The sequence below is a fragment of the Mustelus asterias genome, chromosome 6, assembly GCF_964213995.1.
Source record: "Mustelus asterias chromosome 6, sMusAst1.hap1.1, whole genome shotgun sequence".
NCBI classification, from domain to species: domain Eukaryota; kingdom Metazoa; phylum Chordata; class Chondrichthyes; order Carcharhiniformes; family Triakidae; genus Mustelus; species Mustelus asterias.
Window position 1 is genome coordinate 69,725,436 of NC_135806.1, and position 23,391 is coordinate 69,748,826.

Consider the following 23,391-nt stretch of genomic DNA (forward strand, 5'->3'; position numbering starts at 1 on the left):
TTTCAGTACCAGGAATAAAGGCCTGTTCTAATTGTAGACTTGAATTTAGTAGGAATAACTTATCAATGAAAAAATGTAAGATCTGCAGAAAATATACTTTTTAGATATACTGCTGTGAAAATGGAAAGCAAACCAGATGAAATTACCCTGCAGGTGGCAGTAACGCACTGAAAAAGTGACGCAGTTGTACAAATGTACAAAATTGGAAAAAGGCACAATTGGAATTATGCACAAACGTCGAGCTCTTTTTGTAATCAGTGGGAAGAAAATGAGAATCTTGACGAACATACCAGTGCAGCATTGAGAAAGTTCTGCATTGTCAGAGCTGCTGTCTTTTGGGTGGGATGTCTGAGGCCCCATCAATCTTTTCAGTTAGGTATTAAAGTTTCTGTTATATGATTCAGAGAGCTGAGACGAGAACTTATCTAACGTTCCTTCCTCAATCAAATTCACCAAAAATTAGAGTTAATGTAGTAGCAACGAGTTCAATTATGATCAGACTTTTATCATTAATGTAAGGGTTATTCAGCATGAACTACATAATGCATGCTATTAAAATCAGTCAATAACCAATGAGAAATATTTCATCATAAAGCCATTTAAATGTTGGGGAACTTTTTGGAATAAAATTATACTGATAGCAAAGCATTTCCCTTAAAAGGAAATTGTTCTGTATCTCAGCCCTAAAGCAACAACCGCTGTAAAATCTAAAATCCATTATAAAGCGTTCCCAAAGTAATAGTTCCAAAGAAAGTCACAGGTAGTTTCATTGTTGCATGGCTTCACTTTACATCACCACTTCTTCCTATTGGTGGTTAGTTTGTTTTTCATAATGTAGAGATTACATTTCTCCTTGTGGTTCACTGTTTTGCTATCAGACTTCTGTTGTTCATTATGGTGACTTGTGATTAGATAAGTCAGCTTCTATTATTGTGTATAACCAGATTATTAGATATTTTCTTGTGCCACTGAGTTCTTTAAAAACTTTTCCATCACCAATCACTGCATTCTTGGACCATAGTTGCATTTGCACTTGCAACAGAGTCATTGGGCCTGATTTTAACGGGTGCGAAATCATGGTAAAGTTGGGCGTCGGGCCTATACCGAGATCTGCACCTGATTCCGAGCAGATCGCGGCTTTACCGACACCCGATTCGGGCACGGGTCCGGCCTGCGCCCGAATCGGGTGGCCTGACGATTTAAATGCATTTGCATGCATTTAAATTGACTTAATGAACCGCGCGCCCAACCTTACCGCCAAATCCCACTTTACCGTCTTCTGGCCCGTTCTGCATCCGCGCTGTAAGCGACCTGCAAAATAAAAGTCTGAAGTCGTCGCTGCAGCTTCCGAAGAGCGGGGTCAGAGCCTCCAACGGCGCTCTGACCCAGGTCATCCTCTGGTTGGGCGGGGGGGGGGGCCCAGATCATCCTCTGGTGGGGGGCGGGAGGGGGTCCGCTGCTAGTCTGCGGCCGATTGATGGGGAGGGAGGGGGCGGGGGGGGGGGTTCCGCTGCCACTCTGCGGGCGATCCCTCTTCCCCACCGGAGGAACGAATCCCTCCTGCCGGAGTGGACGTGCGGCCATGCCATCCCACAAAACCTTCAGGATGAAACGATTCCTCGCTAAGAAGATGAAGCAGAACCGGCCGATTCCACAGTGGATCCGCATGAAAACCGGCTACAAGATCAGTACAAGTCCAAGAGGAGACACTGGAGAAGGACCAAGCTGGGCCTGTAAAGGGATACACCATCACTGGTACACTACCAGCCACAGCCATCTCTCCCGCTCTCTTGCCTGTGCAGGGAAGAGTAATCTGTGGCCCCCTTGGGAGGAGGGATCGCCTGCAGAGTGGCGGCAGACCCCCCCTGCCCCCTCTCTGCCCCCTCCCTCCCCACCGATCGGCCGCAGACCAGAGGATGATCTGGGTCCCCCCCCCCCCACCCCCTGACCAGAGGATGATCTGGGTCCCACGCACCCACCCCCCCCCCCCCCCATCCCCCCACCCCAACCAGAGGATGATCGTCAGAGAGCCGCTCTCTCCGTTTTCTGCTTTTTTTTGTTTTCTTTCGTGCCCAGGCGTGCTCTGTCAGATTTTTTTCGAACTGTGCATGCGCAGTTCAGAGCTCCGATCAGTCTGCCAGCGCTAAGCCCTGGCCACAGTACAGATCGGGCCGGAGCTGGCAAAACGCGTATGGGCGCAAATCTATTTGACGCCCAGATTCGGCACTTAGACTCAAAATGGTAAAATCAGGCCCATTGTGGCATAGAAGGAGCCATTTGGCCTGCCAAGTCCATACCAGCTCTCTGTGGAGCAGTCCAGTCAGTCCAATTCCCCTTCTCTATCCCCATAACCGTGCATGTTTGGTTCCTTCAAATGTTCATTCAATTTCCCTTTAAAATCAAAAGAGCTGGAGTTGAGGGTAGACTGCCCTTGATATCAAGGCAGCATTGACTGACCTGTGGCATCAAGGAGTCATAGCAAGATTTTCTGTGGGAAAACACTCCACTGGTTGGAGCCAAGAGGAAGATGGCTGTGGCTGTTGGAGGTCAATCATCTTAGTCCCAGGACATTGCTGCAAATGTTTCTCAGTAGTATTCTCGATCCAATCATGTTCAGCTGCTCCATTTGTCCTCCACCACCTCCACCTTCTTCTTCCTCTTCTTTCCGCCTCTCTCTCTCTCTTACCCTACCCACCCCCCCCCCCCCCATATTATAAGGTCAAAAGTATGGATGTTCGCTGATAATTGCAGTGTTCAGCATCATTTGTGACCCTTCAGATACTGAACAGTAAGACATGGAGAACATAAGTGGAAAGTAACATTTGCGACACAAGTACCAGGCAATGACCATTTCCAACAAGAGAGGATCTTAATCATCTCACCTTGACATTCAGTGGCATTATCGATGCTGAATGTTACTTTACTTCAGCTGTATATCAAATAGATAATTTATGGGGTTCTTTTTTGTTATACTATTTTACTTCAAACACACTTTTAACCATGTCCCTCTGTGGTTGACACACAATTAACCCACTCTGTCACATGGTCACATACTTGTTCACAGCTTGTGTATTTTGGGGCCATTCTCTGGCACCAATAATGGCAGCAAAGCACTAGAAGGGTTCACAAGGATTTCTAAGACCCTGGGGGCAGATTTTCCCATTCTGCCTGCCACACGAATCGTAGTGGGCGAGGGGTGGACCATGGAAAGGTCCGTTGACCTCGTGTGGGATTTTTCAGTTTTGAGGCGAGTGCAGTCGGAAAATCCTGCCCCTGGTCTTTAAAATGTGGCATTCGCACTGGTGTTTAATAATTTTTGACAATTATTGCAAACAGCTATATTTATGAGGTTTCAAATGTTTGTGCTGGTTTCTTTAATTTTGGTGTCAAGCTATTAATTGTGGTAAAGCAGGAATAAAAATGTTGAACTAGGGGGAAGACACATTTTGCAGGAATGAGAAGTGATTTGGCTGAGATGGACTGGACGGCACTGATAGAGGATAAATCAGTGGGAAGCACTAAAAAGTGAGATCCTAAATGTACAGAGTAGACATGTCCCCTCAAATGAGTGATACTGCCAAATCTAGACCCCCCCCCCCGGTTATCTAGAAGAACACGGGAAGATTAAACAGAAAAAGAAAGTGTATGATACAAAGAACTGAGCACTACAGATAGTCTAGATAAATATAGGAAGTGCTGGGATGAAGTAAAAAAGAAATAAGAAAATCAAAGAGAGGGATTAAAAAAGATTAGAAAAACCCAAAAATATTTTACCAATATAATGGTAAAAGGTTAGTTAAGGCAAAAGTGGGACCTATCAGAAATGAAGTAGGGAATGTGTGTGTAGATGCAAAGACTGTGGGAAGGGTTTTAAATTAATATTTTGTCTCCATGTTTACAAAGGAAAAGGATGTTGCACATTTAGTAGTCTGAGGAACACAGCGATTGGATGGGATAATGGAAAGAGAGAGGAAGTACTCGAAGGGTTGGAATCCTTGCAAGTTGATAAGTCATCAGTGGCAGATGGACTGTTTCTGAGGCTGCTGAAGGTGATCAGGGAGGAGATAGCAGATGCTCTAAGGATAATTTTCCAATCCTCACTAGATACAGGGGAGATACTGGAGGGCTAGAGAAAATGCAAATGCATTGTTTAACAAGGGATTGAAGAAAATGCCAAACAATTATAGGCCAGTTAGTCTTACATCAGTGGTGGGCAAATTAGTAGCCTCAATCATGAGAGATAATCACGTAAAAGGGCATGGACATGTCAGTCATAGTCAGCATGGATTTGTTAAAGGAAGGTCTTGCCTCTCAAACTTGATTGAATTCTTTGAGGAAATGACAAGGGTTGATGGAGGAAGTGATAAGAAGGGTTGATGAAGGTGGCGCAGTGGATGCTGTGTACATGGATTTTAGCAAGGTGTTTGACAGGGTCCCACATGACAGATTGGTCAAAAAAGTAAAAGCTTCATGGGCTAGAGGGTAATGTGGCTGGATCAAAAATTGACTTAGTAAGAGGAAACAGAAGGTAATGGTCAATGGATACTCTTGTGAGTGGACAGTTGTTTCAAGTGGTGTTCCACAATGTTTGGTCCCTTGCTGTTTGTACTATATTTAATGATTTGGACATGAATATGGGGGGCACATTTAGAAAATTTTCAGGTGACACAATGATTGAGCGAATAGTGGACAGTGTAGAGGATAGATGTAACCTACGCAATGATATAGACCAGTGGGTAGTAAAGTGGCAAATGTATTTTAGCATTAGAAGTGTGAGGTAATGTATTTATGGAGGTCAGACAGCTATAGAGAATACACAATCAATGGGAATATACTAACAAGGATAGATGAAGTGAGAGATCTTGGTGGACAAGTACACAGGTCCCTAAAGGCAGCAGCTCAAGGAGACAAAGTTGTAACGAAGGTATATGGAATGCCCTCCTTCATTTGCAGAGGTATAGAATATAAAAGTAAGGAAATAAATGTTAGAATTGTATAAAACACCGGTGAGGCCACAACGGGAGCATTATGTACAGTTCTGGTCACCATGTTACAGGAAGGAAATAATTGCTCTGGAGAGAGAAGATTTACAAGAATGTTGCCAGGGCTAGAAAAGTGTAGCCATGAGGAGAGACTGGATAGGTTGGGGTTGTTTTCCTTGGAACAAAGAAGGCTGACTTGATGTGTACAAAATTGAAGGGAAGGGAGAGAGTGGACAGGATAAAATTGTTTCTCTTGGCAGAAAATTTTAGAACTAGGGAGCATAGATTCAAGATAAGTGGCAGTAAATATAGAGGGGACATATGGAAAGACATTTTGACACAAAGGGTGATGGGTGTCTGGAATTTACTGCCTGAGTTAGTGATGGAGTCAGAGACTCTAAACTCTTCAAAAAAAAAGTACTTGGATCTTAAGTGTTTTAAGCAACAGGGCTATGGACAGAGTGTAGGAAGTTGAGATTAGAAAAGGTACCTGGGTGTCCTTGGGCTGGCATGGACAAAGTGGACCGAATGGCCTCCTTTTGTGCTATGTTCTACGGTGTGTCATAAATGGTACTTATCATCGCAACAAAGTCATATTTCACATGCATTTCTATAATTTCATTAGTGGTTCACTGATTTTGACAAAAGAAAAAGGGAATGTCTGCTCTTAAATTTCCTAGAGAATGACAATGTTGAGATATATCTATATGTCCAGTTATGCACCTGAACTCAGGAGTTCAGAAACTCTGCAATTTTTACTTTTTCCTTTTACATGGTAAGCCAATGTGTCATTGTGTTTGGGATTCTTTTAATAAATGAACGTGCCAGGAATCGCCAGAACTGAACTTGAAAAACCTGTTCTGTTTTTTCTGTTGTGGCATGTGGGCGTCGCTAGCTACGTCAGCCTTTATTGCCCATCCCTAATTGCACTTGAGTAAATTGTGGTAAGCTGCCTTTTCGAACCATGCAGTCCATATGTTGTAAGAACTGGAATAGTTCCAACAATTTGACCATGCTTTGATAATATAATGACCTGATTATCAGTTTATTCCGATTCTGTGATTCTTGTTTTTGTCAACAATGGGCAAATAAGTGTCAGGAAACACTGGCATGTTATTGGATCATTGTTCAAGAAATTATTTATATTTCAGAAGTTAAGCTTACCTTTCCGAGAAAGGCAGTGAGTTAAAATTGTTATGACACATCTATTCCTACCCATATCTGTAGTAAATGACACCCTGAAATGCTTCTTGGAACAAATTGTTTGCATTCTAACTGGAGATTATAATCAGAGTCAACAGTCAATCATAGGTGGTATTTCCATATTCAAAAATGGCTGGAAGAGTCGATGTATTCATTTGTTTCCTGGTATTATGGATTTATAGAATGTCATCACATTTCTTAAAAGTTTCCAACCATCTATCGTACAATGTGTTACTATTTGCATACCTAAGAGTTCCAAAAAAAGGCAACATAATGGAACATCAGTGCATAGAACAGCAGCTCCCCCATCCCCGAGCCCCAAACCCCAATTGCAAATATCATCAAACCGAGGAAACCATTCATCACTAGCCCTTCATGATCATGAATGTATCTATCTGTTACCTTTTCAGCTCTAATGAAAAAAGGCCAAACTTCTCAACTCTCCCTTCACAATTGTAACTCTTCATACTTGGTAACATCCTGATGCTTCAATATTGCATTGTTTCCATTGTTTTTATATCCTGTTTCTAATGTCATGCCCAGAACTGTACACAATAAGCTCAATTATGTGTCAACTGTCTATGGAGTTTGCACATTCTCCCTGTGTGGGTTTCCTCCAGGTGCTCCAGTTTCCTCCCACAGTCCAAAGATGTGCGGGTTAGGTTAATTGGCGATGCCAAATTGTCCCTTAGTGTCCGGGGGATTAGCAGGGGAAATATGTGGGGTTATAAGGATAGGCCTGGGTGGGATTTTTGTCGGTGCAAGCTTGATGGGCTGAATGACCTCTTACTGCACTGTAGGGATTCTATGATTCTAAACTGCTGTACGATTCCACCATTACCTCCATTTTTGTTCCATGCCTCCTAGATATTTTCCATTTTCCTTTCTGGTCTTATTAATGATCCATTCATCTATAGTTTTTGGTAAAGTTGGTTGAGATTGTGGGAAATGTTGGATAGAATATTTGAAGCCATTGGATCTAAAATATCCCTCTAGACCAAAGGAACTGGCAAATAGAATTTTGGTTTCATATTTCATCCAAAGGATGGCACCCTTTACATTCCAACATTCACTTGGTATTGCAATGAGTTCTCATCCTAGATTACGTATTGTCATCAGCATGCATTGTCGCTGAAAACATGAATTGCATTATAAATTGAATTATCTAGTAGACTACTTCAAGGGTGACTTTGTAGAGGATTTAATATTTTACCTACCATGTGTAGAAACACTTGCATTAAAATCTCTTATTGTCAATTTGGAAAAATAAGCAGTATGCTTTAGCTTTGATAAAACCAAAATACTGCGGATGCTCGAATTTGAAACAAAAACAGAAATAGAGCCAATATTTTGAGTCTAGATGACCCTTTGTCATCTAGACTTGAAGCGTTGGCTCTATTCTCTCCCCACAGGTGCTGTCAGATCTGCTGAGATTTTCCAGCATTTCTTTTTTTGCTTAGCTTTGAATTGGCTATAATTGTAGTGAATCAACAACTATTGTAACATCTCTATATGGAAACATTAAGACTGAGGGACATGTCATTAACTAACTGTGCTCTCTCAAATTATCTTGTTAACAGGACCACAGCGAGATGCACAAGCAGCAAGAGAGTTTATTTTGAAGATGTTTGTGGACCTGAATCCAGATAGTGACAAAATTATCTACTCTCACTTCACATGTGCCACAGACACAGAGAATATACGGTTTGTCTTTGCTGCTGTCAAGGACACTATCCTACAATTAAACCTGAAGGAATATAACCTGGTCTAGTTTATTAACTGACTTGATGGAAAAAATAAGAGCAACTGTATTATCTGTGAAAATAATTTGCATAATGCTAATTTATTGCCATTCTGGACTCTGTGCGCTTCCACAGAGTTTTAGTAAATATTATGATTTTATTTAACAAAAATGGGGCAAAAGATGCTGACACACCTTTGCAGCACTAGTCCACTTTTTAGGCAAAACTTTGTGACTTCATGTAAAATTCTCAATTTTCACTGTAAATTCCGATTTCAGCACTTGGAGGGTCGGGTTTTTTTGCTTCTCTAAGCACATCCCTTCCTTTTCTTCTCCCCGAAGGAATATTTGAGGTACAATTACCCTTTTTGTGATCTGTTCCTCTTGATGCTCTATGGTACACAGTAAAAATTGTAATGTTTTTGGCAGGAACCAAACTGCCACTGGTATAATTATAGTATTTTTTTCTGATAGATGAGAAGTATTGGTACTGCGATTTTTAAATTATTGATAGATATAATTTAAACATCAAGTTTCATACTAAACAATCTGTCTTCATAAGCTATAAAGATGGGAGCTCTTAAAGCAATAGCTGATTGCTCATCTGTAAATTTTGCCACACTTGGATTCCCAAAAACATGGATAGCTGTAGGTACATAAATATTGAAAATGTTGTGTACTTGTAAAACAGTATATGGGGTTCAATTTCTATTTATTATGTGCCACTCTATTGCTATTACTAGACTTGTTTTACTGAAATATGCCAAACGAAATGTTATGTACACTACATTTGCTGATTTTTGAAATCTCTGCTTGGGTCTTTTTTCTTAGAACTGTAGCTGGAGACATCATTGACATACTTACTTTGCACCAGTGTAATTTTTAAATGTTACTTTTTGGGCTTTTAGTGAGGAAAGTTTTAATATTGCCACTCATGGCATTTGTTTCACTATTTTTGAATTTTTAATATATAAAAATTGCTTTACTCAAATGCCTAAAATCATGTGGCTCATATCACAGTAACTGCACTTGAGCAGAAGATGAATGGTAAGCAAATAACATTGCAGTATCGGCTCCTAGGTTCTTCTAAAAACAGTTTTGTTGGACACATGCCAAAACAAGTGAGGGAAAAAAAACTGGTGCTCTTCCACATCGTGTAATATTTGCCATTAGCTGTGTATTATTCTTTAACATAGGCTGATCAGTGTCCATGACCAATTTTGTATCTTAACTTTTTTACACATATGTTAAAAGGTACTGTAATCATGTTTTGATAAAATCTTGCCAGATCCTTAATTTTAAACCAGAATGGTTTTCTTTGCCATAACATCCTGGAAAATGAACCTGTATCATTACTTTCATTCTAATGAGACATGCTTTTCAAAATCTGAGTCCTGGGCTTTGGTGACTGTTTAAAGAGCAGAAATTTGAATGGATGCCACCGTGTTCCTTTAACTAGCTAGCTTTCAGGGGGTTTTTTTGCTCTTTGAGCTGATAACACAGAGATTATAGATAGGTCAGTTAGCTAATTTAAAATTATCTGTACTGTCCATTGTCAAAGGTGGGATGTCTTTGTGCATGGTTTTCTGCTTCAAAAGAGTAGCTTTTGTTTCTATGGAGTACCAAAGTTAATGGTCAGTGATTGTCTCCCTTAATTCCTGCACCTCCACCAAACATGCATTTGTGCTGTCATAAACAAAAACTATAATTTGTAAAACCTGGCTGTAGGCATAGTGTAATTATTAATGCTGTAATCATTGTGTGAATACGTATATATATTATATATATGTGCACACATGCGCGCGCACATCCATATTGGCTTTGTGATAATTTTGGCAGATTGAATGTGCTGTATTGATAATATGTATCAATGTAATTGTATTGTAAGTCTTATAGCTAATTCGCATTTTGAATAATGTTATTTACTTTTTTTACAAAAAGCGAATGTAAATTTTTGGCAGTTTATTTCTCAGCTCGGGATCTAAAAAATTGTCATTTTGAAAGTCAAGATAATTATCAGAGTGTGGTAGTTTAATTGATATACATCTCCACATGGGTTTCTGATCAAAGAATTCTTTTTGATAAAATCTAAGTCCCTCCTTTCTCTCCCAGAAAGTACAAATACAAACTTTAATCAAATGACTCAGCCCATGAAACAGACAAGGAATTGGCTTCAGTATTTTCTCTCTCGGTCGTGTGTGAAAGAAAGCAACTTGCCATGGAGCAATCTGCCTGAAATTAAGATGAGTTTTTAAAAAACAAGGATTGTATTCTGGGGAATGCCATATGCCAAATTCTTGCAACTGTAGCGTTTTTGATGGGATTGGTCAGAATATACAGAATGTGTGTATTACCAGTAAATACATCTGAAATTTGTGTCTTTTGCCTTATGGCGGTGGAGTCAAGAACTTTGTGCCTCAAAATTGAAGCCTGAGACAAAAGATGGTCTCTTGACTTGCTGAAACATCTGTGCTGTGTTGGGTGTCAGAATTGAAAATTAGATGTCAGCTTTTAAGCTATTGGTAATGCACCAGAGGGACCAATGCAGTGTCATTAATTTCTATGAAAGGATAAAGACGTTATTTATACTGTTGATCTAAAGTAAAGCCAAATCAAGCAGCTACTTACCATTTACAAATTTATGTCACCAACTGCAAATAAATAAATGAAGTTAGGCATGCTGGAAGTAAAGGTATAAGGAAGACCAGCAGCTTGGTCTACGAATGTAACATTTGCGTTTTTCTAATTGACCGGAGTGTACATACATGGTTGCCGGAATTCTACCGCCCCGCCTGCCATGGAATCAGAGCGGGTGAGAGGCAGACAACGGGAAGGTCCGTTGACCTTGTGCAGGATTTTCTGGTCTCGGGTCAAGCTAGGCCGTAAAATCCCACCCACAGTATGTTAATTTGGCCTACGAAAGACCTGCCTTCATTTTTTTTAAAACTGCTCTGTCAATTGGTCTTTCTAGAATTTCAGCATGTTGGCACTTCCAGAGGAGATAATGAAAACCTTAAGAAGTTAAATATTTTAATTGAAAATTGTGAATGGTATTATGGCTGCCAAATCAATTCTGTTCATGATATAGAATTGAAGAGATCTAAATCACAGTATAGTGAAAACATTGTGCACCATGGGAAATTTCTTGTAGTGCCAGATTCTTTTAAATGCTCTGGTAGGACTTGTATATTTAATTCCTGTTAGATAATTTTAACATGCAATATTTAAAAAATCATATTTGCTGTTTTTAAATTGTTACTTAAATGCATGTATTGTCATTGTTTGGGGAGGGGAAATAGTTTTTGGAAAAAACTAACATTGTATATTAATGCCCCAAATGATCTTGCTGGTTACAAATATAGTATTTTTTGGCCATAATTTTGTACTGGTTTCATTTGATGTCTCCTGGTTGTATTTTTCTTCTAAACTGCTTTTCATGATACTGTACCTGGAATTAAATTTTATTCCACTGATTTTTGTCTTCACTTAAAAAATCATGTTATCCAGTATTTTTTCAGCACGTGAAATTAATAATTGTCCATTAGACACTCATGGGAGACAGTTAAACAGTATCAATGTAGTAGCACAAAACAGACTTGTCCCTTGTCATGGATTGTATGTTCAATAAAATGGATACTTTGAATTTTTAGTGCTCCACATATTCATTCTAATATTGGTACTTTACAAACCCCACTGTTCAAGAAGGGAACAAGAAAAAAGATGGAAAATTATAGGCCAATTAGCCTAACCTCAGTTGTTGGCAAAATTCTAGAATCCATCGTTAAGGATGAGATTTCTAAATTCTTGGAAGTGCAGGGTCGGATTAGGACAAGTCAGCATGGATTTAGTAAGGGGAGGTCGTGCCTGACAAACCTGTTAGAGTTCTTTGAAGAGATAACAAATAGGTTAGACCAAGGAGAGCCAATGGATGTTATCTATCTTGACTTCCAAAAGGCCTTTGACAAGGTGCCTCACACGGGAGACTGCTGAGTAAAATAAGGGCCCATGGTATTCGAGGCAAGGTACTAACATGGATTGACGATTGGCTGTCAGACAGAAGGCAGAGAGTTGGGATAAAAGGTTCTTTCTCAGAATGGCAACCGGTGACAAGTGGTGTCCCGCAGGGTTCAGTGTTGGGGCCACAGCTGTTCTCTTTATATATTAACGATCTAGATGACGGGACTGGGGGCATTCTGGCCAAGTTTGCTGATGATACAAAGATAGGTGGAGGGGCAGGTAGTATTGAGGAGGTGGGGAGGCTGCAGAAAGATTTAGACAGTTTAGGAGAGTGGTCCAAGAAGTGGCTGATGAAATTCAACGTGGGCAAGTGCGAGGTCGTACACTTTGGAAAAAAGAATAGAGGCATGGACTATTTTCTAAACGGTGACAAAATTCATAATGCTAAAGTGCAAAGGGACTTGGGAGTCCTAGTCCAGGATTCTCTAAAGGTAAACTTGCAGGTTGAGTCCGTAATTAAGAAAGCAAATGTAATGTTGTCATTTATCTCAAGAGGCTTGGAATACAAAAGCAGGGATGTACTTCTGAGGCTTTATAAAGCACTGGTTAGGCCCCATTTGGAGTACTGTGAGCAATTTTGGGCCCCACACCTCAGGAAGGACATACTGGCACTGGAGTGGGTCCAGCGGAGATTCACACGGATGATCCCAGGAATGGTAGGCCTGACATACGATGAACGTCTGAGGATCGTGGGATTATATTCATTGGAGTTTAGGAGGTTGAGGGGAGATCTGATAGAAACTTACAAGATAATGAACGGCTTAGATAGGATGGACGTAGGGAAGTTGTTTCCATTAACAGGGGAGACTAGGACGCGGGGGCACAGCCTTAGAATAAAAGGGAGTCACTTTAGAACAGAGATGAGGAGCAATTTCTTCAGCCAGAGAGTGGTGGGTCTGTGGAATTCATTGCCACAGAGGGCTGTGGAGGCCGAGACGTTGAGCGTCTTCAAGACAGAAATGGATAAATTCTTGATTTCTCGAGGAATTAAGGGCTATGGGGAGAGAGCGGGTAAATGGAGTTGAAATCAACCATGATTGAATGGTGGAGTGGACTCGATGGGCCGAATGGCCTTACTTCCGCTCCTATGTCTTATGGTCTTATTGCTGTTAAAATTGGGCCTTTGTCCTGATAGGTGCAAGACAAAAAGCTTCAGCAACATGTCTCTCCTTTTAACAATCATTATCTTGCATTCAATTTAAACGAGTCAGTATCCATCATTTGTAATTGTTTGCAAGTGTTTAAAGTTGGCATACAACTTCTTTGACCCCTCAGTTACTTACCGTGTACATCAGTTTTATTGATAATGATCATGCTGTGTAAAAGAATGCAAATGAGGTCACAATAATAATGTCCACGCCAAAGAAAAATGAAGTGCCAATTGTGAACTAGGATAGGTTCTTGAGGGTGCAGTGGAGGCAGATTTGATCATGGTTTTCAAAGGGAATTGGATAATTATCTGAAGAAAGGGAATTTTCAAGATGATGGAGAAAAGATGGGTGTATTGGGACTAGCTGAGTTGTTGTTGTGGTGGGCTGGCATAGACGGGCGAAATGATGGCCTCCTGTGCTTGTAACCATTCTATAATTATCAAACTTGGTTGAATTATCTTATTAAATTAATGCTTCTTGTCTGTTATTTGCTCATGTTGTAGGAATGGTCCAGCCAAGCAACTTGCTCTCACCACTGGAGTATGTACATCTTAGCTTGAAATAAAAACAGAAAATGCTGGAAATACTCAACAGGTTTGGCAGCATTTGTAAAATAATTTGATGGGATGTGGGTGTTTCTGGCTAGGCCAGCATTTAGTGTCCATCCCTAATTGTACTTCAGAAGGTGGTTGTGAGCCACCTCCTTGCACCCCTGCGGTACCTGAGATGTAGGTGCACCCACAGTGCTGTTAGAGAGGGAAATCGAGGATTTTGACCCGTTGATAGGGAAGGAACGGCAATGTATTTCACAAGCCCCAGATGTGTGCAGGGTTGACAGGGCTGAGCTTGCCGTTGTCATTTCCGGTGCCTAGGTCAATGCCAAATGGTCCTTCCGGAAGAGAGAAAAAGAGTTCATGTTTCATGTTGGTAACCCTTCAGCAGGAACTAAAGTTACTTGGACATGTAGCAATGTTTAAGCCAGGTATGAAGCGGCAGCGGAAGAACAAATGGGAACATCTGTGATGTAGTGAGAGGCAGGAGAAACTAAATTATAAAAGAATATACTTGAAAGTGAAAAGAAATGGTAATGGCACAAATAAAATATTTTTCTAAAGGAGATGTAAATGGTAAAGCAGGATCACCACCAACAGCTGCCTTGAAACAAATGTTATGGTCTGAAATTAGTGAATTCAGTGTTGAATCCGGAAGGCTGTAAAGTGCCTAGTCGAAAGATGGAGTGCTGTTCCTCAAATATATATTTCGGATTTACGACATCCACAAGGCTGTGCTCTTGTATCTCAGTTTGGCAGGTATGCAAAAGCCAGGGTGAGTATACATATAAAAGTGTTACCATGTGTTGCAGTTGAGCAATCTTGGCTCAGGTCATCTACTTTCACTTTAAGTGCCAGTTTGTTCTTCCCAGTTTAATTGTTTATGTTGCCCCATTTGTATAGGTTGCCTTTGTTGTGCTTCTAACTGACCAACTCAATGTGAGATTGAGGTGTTGCATCTCTCATCACTGACTTAGAAATTCCATTGGGGGGGGGGGAGGTGGAAGAACAACAAATAGTGTAATGTCCTTATGAAAATATGAATGTATAAAACAGATTTTTAAAAGATTCTTAGCCTGCCCAAACATTGCTGAGACCAAATGGCAACAACCAGTAACCAAGCACACTGTTTTGATTTGGCTCTTCTGAAATGTAGCAATCTGAGCACAAATATAGGGACTGAAGCATAACGTGTGAATTTACATTCAGTGGAGAGAGCACACTCCTGTTGGATACTTGATGCAGTTACTCGCCAATAGTGACACATGCAACTGCATTAAACAAAATAACTTCCTCTTAATTTAGAAATTATGTCCATGCTAACCCAGTTTGAATTTTTCAAATAGAATGCTTTGTTGTTGACGGATACAATTGATGTGCACAATATTTGTTACCAAATTTTGATATATTAGCCACTACAGATGCCTTGGATTCTCAAGAAACAAATGAATTGAAAATTTCTCCTGAGAGCTTGAAATTCCTTATCTCAATTTACCCTGCTGCTTTTATTTGAGAATACTCAACAGGTGATGAACTGCCCAAGGGGAAGTCACTTGACTATAATTGCAAATTCAAGGGACATTTGCACACAGTGGGATTGTTTTAGACAGAGGTAGGCTGCTGACTCACCGAGACAAACCTTTTAAATCACTCATTAATTTCCTTACTGTGATTCTGAAATAATTACCCTTTAATTCTTTCTACCAATCCTATTAAACTTGCCATGGCTTTCAATTATTAAAATCTGTCTACTTTCTTCTAACGTTAAACTGTCTCCTCATCCTCAAACCTCTGCCAATCGAAATTTCCTGAGAAGTTATTTATATAGTGCCTTTAATATAATGAAATATGCCAAACTGCTCACAGGAGCATTGTAAAATAAAAGTATAACACCAAGCCACGTAAGGAGATATCAGATTAGCTGACCAAAACCTGGTCAAAGATGTAGGCTTTAAGAAGTGTCTTGAAATAGGAGAGAGAGGTAGAAAGGTGGTAGGGAAAGAATTCCAGAGCTTGGGGCTTGGCAAATAAGGAGCAATTATAATTTGGAATGCACATGAAGCCAGAACTGGAGGAGAGCAGATATCGCTTAAGGATTGTGAGGCTGGAGGAAATTATAGAGATAGGGAGGGCTAAGGTCATGCAGAGATTTGAAACAAGAATGAGAATTTTAAAGTTGAGCATTGGTTCCCTATCTAGCAATGTAATTCAGCAAGCACAGGTGATAGGCATTTGGGACTTGCTGAGAGTTAAGACACAGGCAGCAGAGTTTTGATTTACCTCAAATTTACAGAGTGGGAGACCAGCCTAGAGTGTGTTGGAATATTCGAGTCTAAAGGTAACAGGTACGAATGTGATTGCAGCATCAGATGAGGTAAGACTTTGGAAAAGTCAGTCTTGGGTCAGAAGCTGCTATTATGATTAAATGTAACACCAAGATTGCAAACAGACTTGTTTAATCCCACTGTTGCCAAGGAGAGGAATGGAGTTGCTAGTTAAGAAATGGATTTTGGAGCGGGGACAGGACACCAAAGGTAATGCTGTGCGAGCAGGGTGAGAAGCCATTGCAAACTGAGAAGCCATTGCAAACTGATTCTCTAGATATGATAGATAACAATGGAGCTAGATAAGGCCACCCCACTCAGCTGGAAGACAGTGGAGAGGTGTAGGAAGAGGATGGTGTGGTAATCCGTGTCAAAGATTGTAGACCGGTCGAGAAAGATAAGGAGGAAATGATTACCGTTGACACAATCACATAGGATGCCATTTGTTCCTTGGACAAGAGCTATTTTGGTACTGTGGCAGGACGGAAAGCTGATTTGAGGGATTCAAACATAGAGTTCCAGGAAAGATGAGAACAAATATGGAAACAATATGTTCAAGGACTTTAGACTTTTTAGCAGTTCTAGAAAGCGAATAATTTGCAATATCAACTACATGGACCAAGAAGGTAAGTTGGGTGATCAGTTTGGTTGGTATCGGAGTAATGGAACAGCAGGTGGATCCCATGGACAAGATGAGCTCAGAGAGGACATGAGGAAATTGCAGAGAAACTAAAAAATGAGTTCAGGGCTAGGACGGAGGGGAGAGCATTAATGGAAGCTTAGCCAGGTGAGCTTGTTGAAGGGAGGTTCCTGGCAACTGATAATATCTCAACCTTAGTGACCAAGAAGTCCAGGAACTCCTCTCCCGTGTTGTTAGAGAAGATAGGGAAGAGGAGTTTAAGATGGCAATAGAGGCAAGAAGCTGGAGGTTACATTTGTATTCCAGGATGATCCTAGAATAGTGGGCTGTTCTAGTCGAAGCAATCAGGACATAATGATCTTTTACATGGTCCAATCAGGTGTGGCAGTAACTGATTAAACTAGTTGTCCACCATGTCCTTTCAAATCTGTGTCCCCTGGACTTAAGGAAGGGGAAATGAGGTCTGTACCAGGGTGAAAGAGAATAATGGTTTAATGGTGGACAAGGACACAAAAGTGGAGGCGAAAAGCTGTGGTTGAATGAATCAGTCGTTGAGATAAAGATCAAACTTCTGTCAAGTTTCCCTTCATCTTTCTCTCATTTTTTCATTAAAACACCCAAATCAAGGAGTCAACCTTATTTTATTTATTAGTCACAAGGAGCCTTACATTCACACTGCAATGAAGTTACTTTGAAAATCCCCTTGTGGCCTTCTAGCCCTTAACACAACTGCTCAGTGAGGAATCACTGCACAAATCCAAAGCTTTACTCTGGATTTCTCAAGGAATGCAACAGCATGAAAAGGATCTCTGATGGGCTTCTTTCTTGATTTATAACGATTTCCATTGATGCTCAGAAGTTGTTATTGCAAACTTTTAGATTCTCCAAAGCTTGAATAGGTATCAGCAATTGACAGATTGAGTTGTCTGTGATCCTATATGTAAATTTGTTCCAACTGCGTGTTCTTTCCTGATCAAAATACAATGACCCTATGTGACAAAATTATTTGCAATAAACTAATCAAGCTAGATAAGATATTTACAACCTCAGTAGGGGGCATTTATGTTGTTGTATATTCTACATTCTACAGAACCATTTGCAAATATTTAAGGCCCAGGTGTCAATTTACGGAACTGGTAATCCGTCAATTTCAATTTAACTTCAGGTCAAAATTAACTGGTGTGATGGTGAAATCCTCTAATTTTACACAAACCAGGAGTGGGGGTCACTTTCAGCACTACTTATTTGCAATATCAGAACTTTTTGTTTGCATGCTAAGTGCTTGGTTCCCTCAGACAGGCTAGCTTTTAGATCTGTTGGACATGGATATACAACTTAACTTGAAGCCATCATTCTGAAGCAGAAGCAGAAAAATAACTCGGTGACATGTCGGAGCTTCCAACTTACACCTACACACATTGCATATCTGGACCTACACAAGCATTTCTATTCCATGCTAACACAGCTCACTGCTTCAGAATCGAGTTCAGTTGCAATATAAATGAAGAGTGGTTTGAACCCAATATGCAATTGGACAGAAAAGAGCAACGTTGATTTTGTTGTAAAGAAAGAGAAACAAAAGTTATTTTGCAGGAAGGAGTGGAGGAGAAAGACTAGCTGAAAGAGTATTAAAGTGCGTAGTTAGAAACTAATTGAATAAATGAAGAGTTGTAATCTGTACAGGAAGTAAGCATTTAAAAAGAGCAAGTAATGTATATTCATGGTGGAACACTTCTCTGCTAAAGATTTTAAGGTTTAAAGCATTAATTTAAAAAGATTTTGATATTATTTACAGAACTAGTCCAATTAGTTAAGTGCATAAAACTTTATTCCGCCTTAGACAAGTGGTGTTGATTGAATTAGTTAATCTGGCCTTTAAACATTCTCACAGATTTGAAATTCACAAACAAGATCGCCATCCTAACAAAACAGAAAATCTGACTTAAATATTCTAGATACACAAGGGACATTATTCTGCTGTATATATTTACACCTGTGCCTAGTTCTAGGGCATGCAAATATTGGTCTTGCACAACCTCAGCATATTCCAAACTGCTTCACAGTGAATACAATATCATAACTATGACCAAGGTTGCAATGTAGGAAATGTGGTACCCATATTGCTACTGCCCATCAAGGTTTTACTGAACAATGCCACAGCACAATTCTTCTGGTAGCTTTCAATCCCGGCTGAAAGAAAAATGAGCAGCAATGTGTCTGGGATGTAAGTCTAACAAGTGTATGAGAGTCGGGGAAGGAGAGGACATGTCTATTTGTCTGTCATTAGCTGTTGTATTCAGGTAATTTTTAAATCCACTCATTTCTGAAGGAGTGCAGATTCATGAGTGCCTGAGCAGATGAATAGGTGGGTGGGTAGGTAGATAGATCAGGATGGTCAGGTAATCAGTTGGTGTGGACTGGTCATGGGAGGTAGTCTCGAGACCCATTGCAGATAGTTGGGGAGACAAGGTAGTCAAGTAGTTGAGGGGTAGACGGGCCAAGTTTAAACTTGGGCAATTCCCACATATGTCCACGCATCATGACTTCTACAGGGAGGTCCTGATGTACATCTTCCAATGCATGTCCCATATGTGAAGTTTGGGCAGATGGGATAATTTGGGCCAATCTGTTTTTGGTGTTAGGAGAAGAGTGATGGTAACGACACCGGGAGAAATCCCCTTGTCTTAGAGTAGTGCTGAGGGTTCTACCCCCACCTCAGAGGATAAACAAGTCCTTAATTTAGCGTTTCCACCCCCCCACCCTCCCCCCACATATCAGCTTCAAATATGTGCTCAAGTCGTCCTTACACTCTCAATCACATGATTCAAAAGGCAAGTGTGCTACCATGGGCAATGTCTGACGCATGGAAAATTGTGGGAATGCACCACCCAGTTATTTCTGACTCGGAAGCACTTGCTACTCCAAAGTGCAAACTTTATTAAACTGCTGGAAATTGTTTCTTCCAAGAGCACACAGGCTCACATATACAGTATTAAATAGGCTCATGTGCAACCTAGCTTCTTGCAATGCAGACCAGAATTTCTTAAGTTGCTATTACAGTTGATAATTTTATTGACTTGTAAGCTTATTTATTGCTGCATTTTTTGGACTTGTCATGGCTTTTATTTTTGCCTCATCTGAGTTTAATACTAATTTTGAAGTTATTTCTCTATATTTGAACTCAATCTTAAGAGTTGGTCATTGTCCAGCAACCCTTCACCTGTATTTCTGTAGAAATTCTTTACCTCAAAGGAAGGATGAAGAGAAGCCAGATGCATGAGCAGAGACATGGATGTCTGCACCAGAGGAGGACTCAGTAGACCTGCAGCTACTTGGGTAGCTCTGTTTGGGTTCCGCTTGGGCCATTTAGCTCCTGTCCTCATTACAGCTTTGATCCACACATGAGTGAAACAGCTGAACTCGTGAGGTGAGAATGACGTCAAGGCAGCTTTTGGCTTCTTGCTGCCATACTTGGTCCAAACAACTGAAGTCAATGGGAATGAGGGGGAAATCCCTACACTGATTCGAGTCATACCTCACCCAACCGAAGATGTTTGTTGTTGGAAGTCCGTCATCTCAATCCTGGGACATCGCTGCAGGAGTTCAGCAGAGTAGTGTCCCAGACCTAACCATCTTCAGTTGCTTCATCAATGATCTCTCCATATAAGGACAAATGTGGAGCTGGTTCACTGATGATTGCACAATATTCAGCACCATTCAGAAGTGCTTATACCAAAGCAATCTGTGTCCATATACAGCAAGGCCTTGACAACATTCAGGCTTGGGTTGATATGTGGCAAGTAACATTCACCCCACACAAGTGCCAGGCAATAACCATCTTCAACAAGACAATATCTAACCATCTTCCCTTCACAGTCAATGGTATTTCCATTGCTGAAACCCCTACTGTAAACATCCAGGTGGCTACCATTGAGCAAAAACTGAACTGGACCAGAAATAGTATACTGTAATTATAAGGGCGGGTCGAAGGTTGGGAATTCTGTGGTGAGTAACTCACCTCCCAACTCCTCGAAGCCCATCCACCATTCACAAGGCACAAGTCTGGAGTGTGATGGAATACCCAATAACACTCAACATGACACTATCCAGGCCAAACCAGCCCACCTGATTGGCACCCAATCCGCCACCTTAAACATTCTCTCTCTCCGCTATCACAGTGCTAGCAGTGTATACTCTATATAACTTGCACTGCAGCAACTCGCCAAAGTTCCTTTGAAAGCATCTTCCAAACCCAGCGGCTTCTACCATCCAGAACGTTAAGGACAGCAGATACATGCGAACACTACCACCTGCAAGTTCCCCTCTAAGGTACACACCATCCTGACTTGGAACTAGATCACCATTCCTTCACTGTTGCGGGGTCAGAATCCTGTAACTCTGCTTAACTGCACTGCGGGTGTGCCTACACCACAAAGACTAGCAGTTCACAAAGGTGGCTCACCACCACCACCTCCAGGGTAATTAGAGATAGGCAATAAATGCGGGCCTAGCCAGTGAGGTTCACATCTCGTAACCAAATTAATCCAAATAACAGGCAGATCTGTCTGAGAAGCAAACCACTCTGAAATTACAGGAAGGCAGCGTCAGAACTTTGTTTTGTTAGAATTTTGCCATGTCCTGCAATCAGACCTTTAGGCCTTCTCCAAAGATTGGAAAGCTCTGCCACCTCAGATCACTTCCGTGCATCTCTCACCAGCAAAACCCTCTGCCCTCTCCAACCTCATCTTTTCTGTGCATTTTCCTTGAACAAGGTCTATTTTTGATCATTAACGCTGCACTTTCAAAATACCAATTTGCCTTTTGCCTATTATACAACTACTCCCACTCCTCCACTTTTTAACTGTTCTTTCAGCAGCAAAACATTTTCTCTTTCATCCTGATTGCTCCCCGTTCTGCCCCTTAAAGTCACTCTCTAAGTCCAAAGGATATATCTTTCAGTATATTTTAAGCACAACTGTTTTAACTGTCCATCGTCACATCTATGCACCCACATCAAATGATATCAATTATCTACTGAACTATTTTCTGTCCCCATTACTTTCAACTTCAATGATTAGTGTGAGGAGGTCATGGACTTCATTGGTCATCTAAGAATGAAACCAGTTGCTCAGTTGTCTTTGTACTTCCTGCCCACAAACTGTGTTTCTCATTGGTTTTTATTCCATTTCTTCTCCAATCCTGTGTGCTCATCATGCTTATGTAATATACCAGCCTCCCATCCATTGACTCTCTCTACACTTCCCACTGCCTCAGAAAAGCAGCCAGAATAATCAACGACCCCACACACTCTGAAAATACTCACTCCCACCTTCTTCCGTCGGGAAAAAGATACAAAAGTCTGAGGTCATGTACCAACCGACTCGAGAACAGCTTCTTCCCTGCTGCCATCAGACTTCTGAATGGACCGACTTCACACTAAGTCAATCTTTCTCTAAACCCCAGCTATGACTGTAACACTACATTCTGCACTCTCTCCTTTCCTTCCATATGTATGGTATGCTTTAGCTGTGTAGCGCGCAAGAAACAATACTTTTCACTGTATACTAATACATGTGACAGTAAATCAAAGGCCACTGGGATCATTGTCATCGAAGATACTTATTTCAATGCCATAACGTGGATAAAAACTTGACTGGGGAAATTCAAACTCAGAGTTGCATGAAAAATGGATACAGATTTGGGAGGTGACAATGCTTTAAGGACTTGGGTAAAGCAAGAGAGATTGGAGATGGGATAATAGGTTTGGATTTTGATTTAATTTATTATTGTCACATGTATTAGTATGCAGTGAAAAGTATTGTTTCTTGTGTGTAATACAGACAAAACATACCATTCATAGAGAAGGAAACGAGAGAGTGCAGAATGTAGTGTTACAATCATAGCTAGGGTCGAGAGAAAGATCAACTTAATGCAAGATAGGTCCATTCAAAAGTCTGACGGCAACAGGGGAGAAGCTGTTGAGTCGATTGGTACGTGACCCCAGACTTTTGTATCTTTTTCCCGATGGAAGGAGGAGGAAGAGAGAATGTCTGAGGTGCATGGGGTCCTTAATTATGCTGGCTGCTCTGCCGAGGCAGTGGAAAGTGTAGACAGAGTCAATGGATGGGAGGCTGGTTTGCTTGATGGATTGGGCTACATTCACGACCTTTTGTAGTTCCTTATGGTCTTGGGCAGAGCAGGAGCCATACCAAACTGTGATACAACCAGAAAGAATGCTTTCTATGGTGCATCTGTAGAAGTTGGTGAGAGTTGAAGCGGACATGCCAAATTTCCTTAGTCTCCTGAGAAAATAGAGATGTTGGTGAGCTTTCTTAATTATATCGTCCGCATGGAGGGACCAGGACAGGTTGTTGGTGATCTGGACACCTAAAAACTTGAAGCTCACAACCATTTCTACTTTGTCCCCATTGATGTAGACAAGGGCATGCCCTCCACTGCACTTGCTGAAGTTGATGACTATCTCCTTCATTTTGTTGACATTGAGGGAGAGATTATTGTCATCGCACCAGTTCACCAGATTCTCTAGCTCTTTCCTGTACTATGTCTCGTCATTGTTTGAGATCTGACTCTCAACGATGGTGTCATCAGCAAATTTGTAAATCGAGTTGGAGGGGAATTTGGCCATACAGTCAAATGTGCGTAAGGAGTATAGTAAGTATCCTTCACAACTGCAACTTTTGGCAAGGTTGATCACACTATTTTCCTCCATTTTCCCTCACTTGGATCAACTCTTAATTATCAAATCATACCTAAGGTTGTTT

The 23,391-nt window shown here is 40.9% G+C and overlaps 1 protein-coding gene across 3 annotated transcripts in view; it reads left to right on the plus strand.

The window, feature by feature from the left end:
* LOC144494921 (guanine nucleotide-binding protein G(q) subunit alpha-like) overlaps positions 1 to 11,567 on the plus strand; it is a 196,821-nt gene extending 185,254 nt beyond the window's left edge. For 2 of the 3 annotated variants that reach the window (XM_078214524.1, XM_078214526.1), the window contains one exon: positions 7,766 to 11,398. In XM_078214524.1, the coding sequence (XP_078070650.1) occupies positions 7,766 to 7,956 (191 nt within the window). In that variant the 3' untranslated portion in view covers positions 7,957 to 11,398. Of the gene's footprint in view, positions 1 to 7,765 lie in introns of all 3 variants that reach the window. The other variant, XM_078214525.1, reaches the window with a different exon arrangement.
* Positions 11,568 to 23,391: the final 11,824 nt, after the last annotated feature.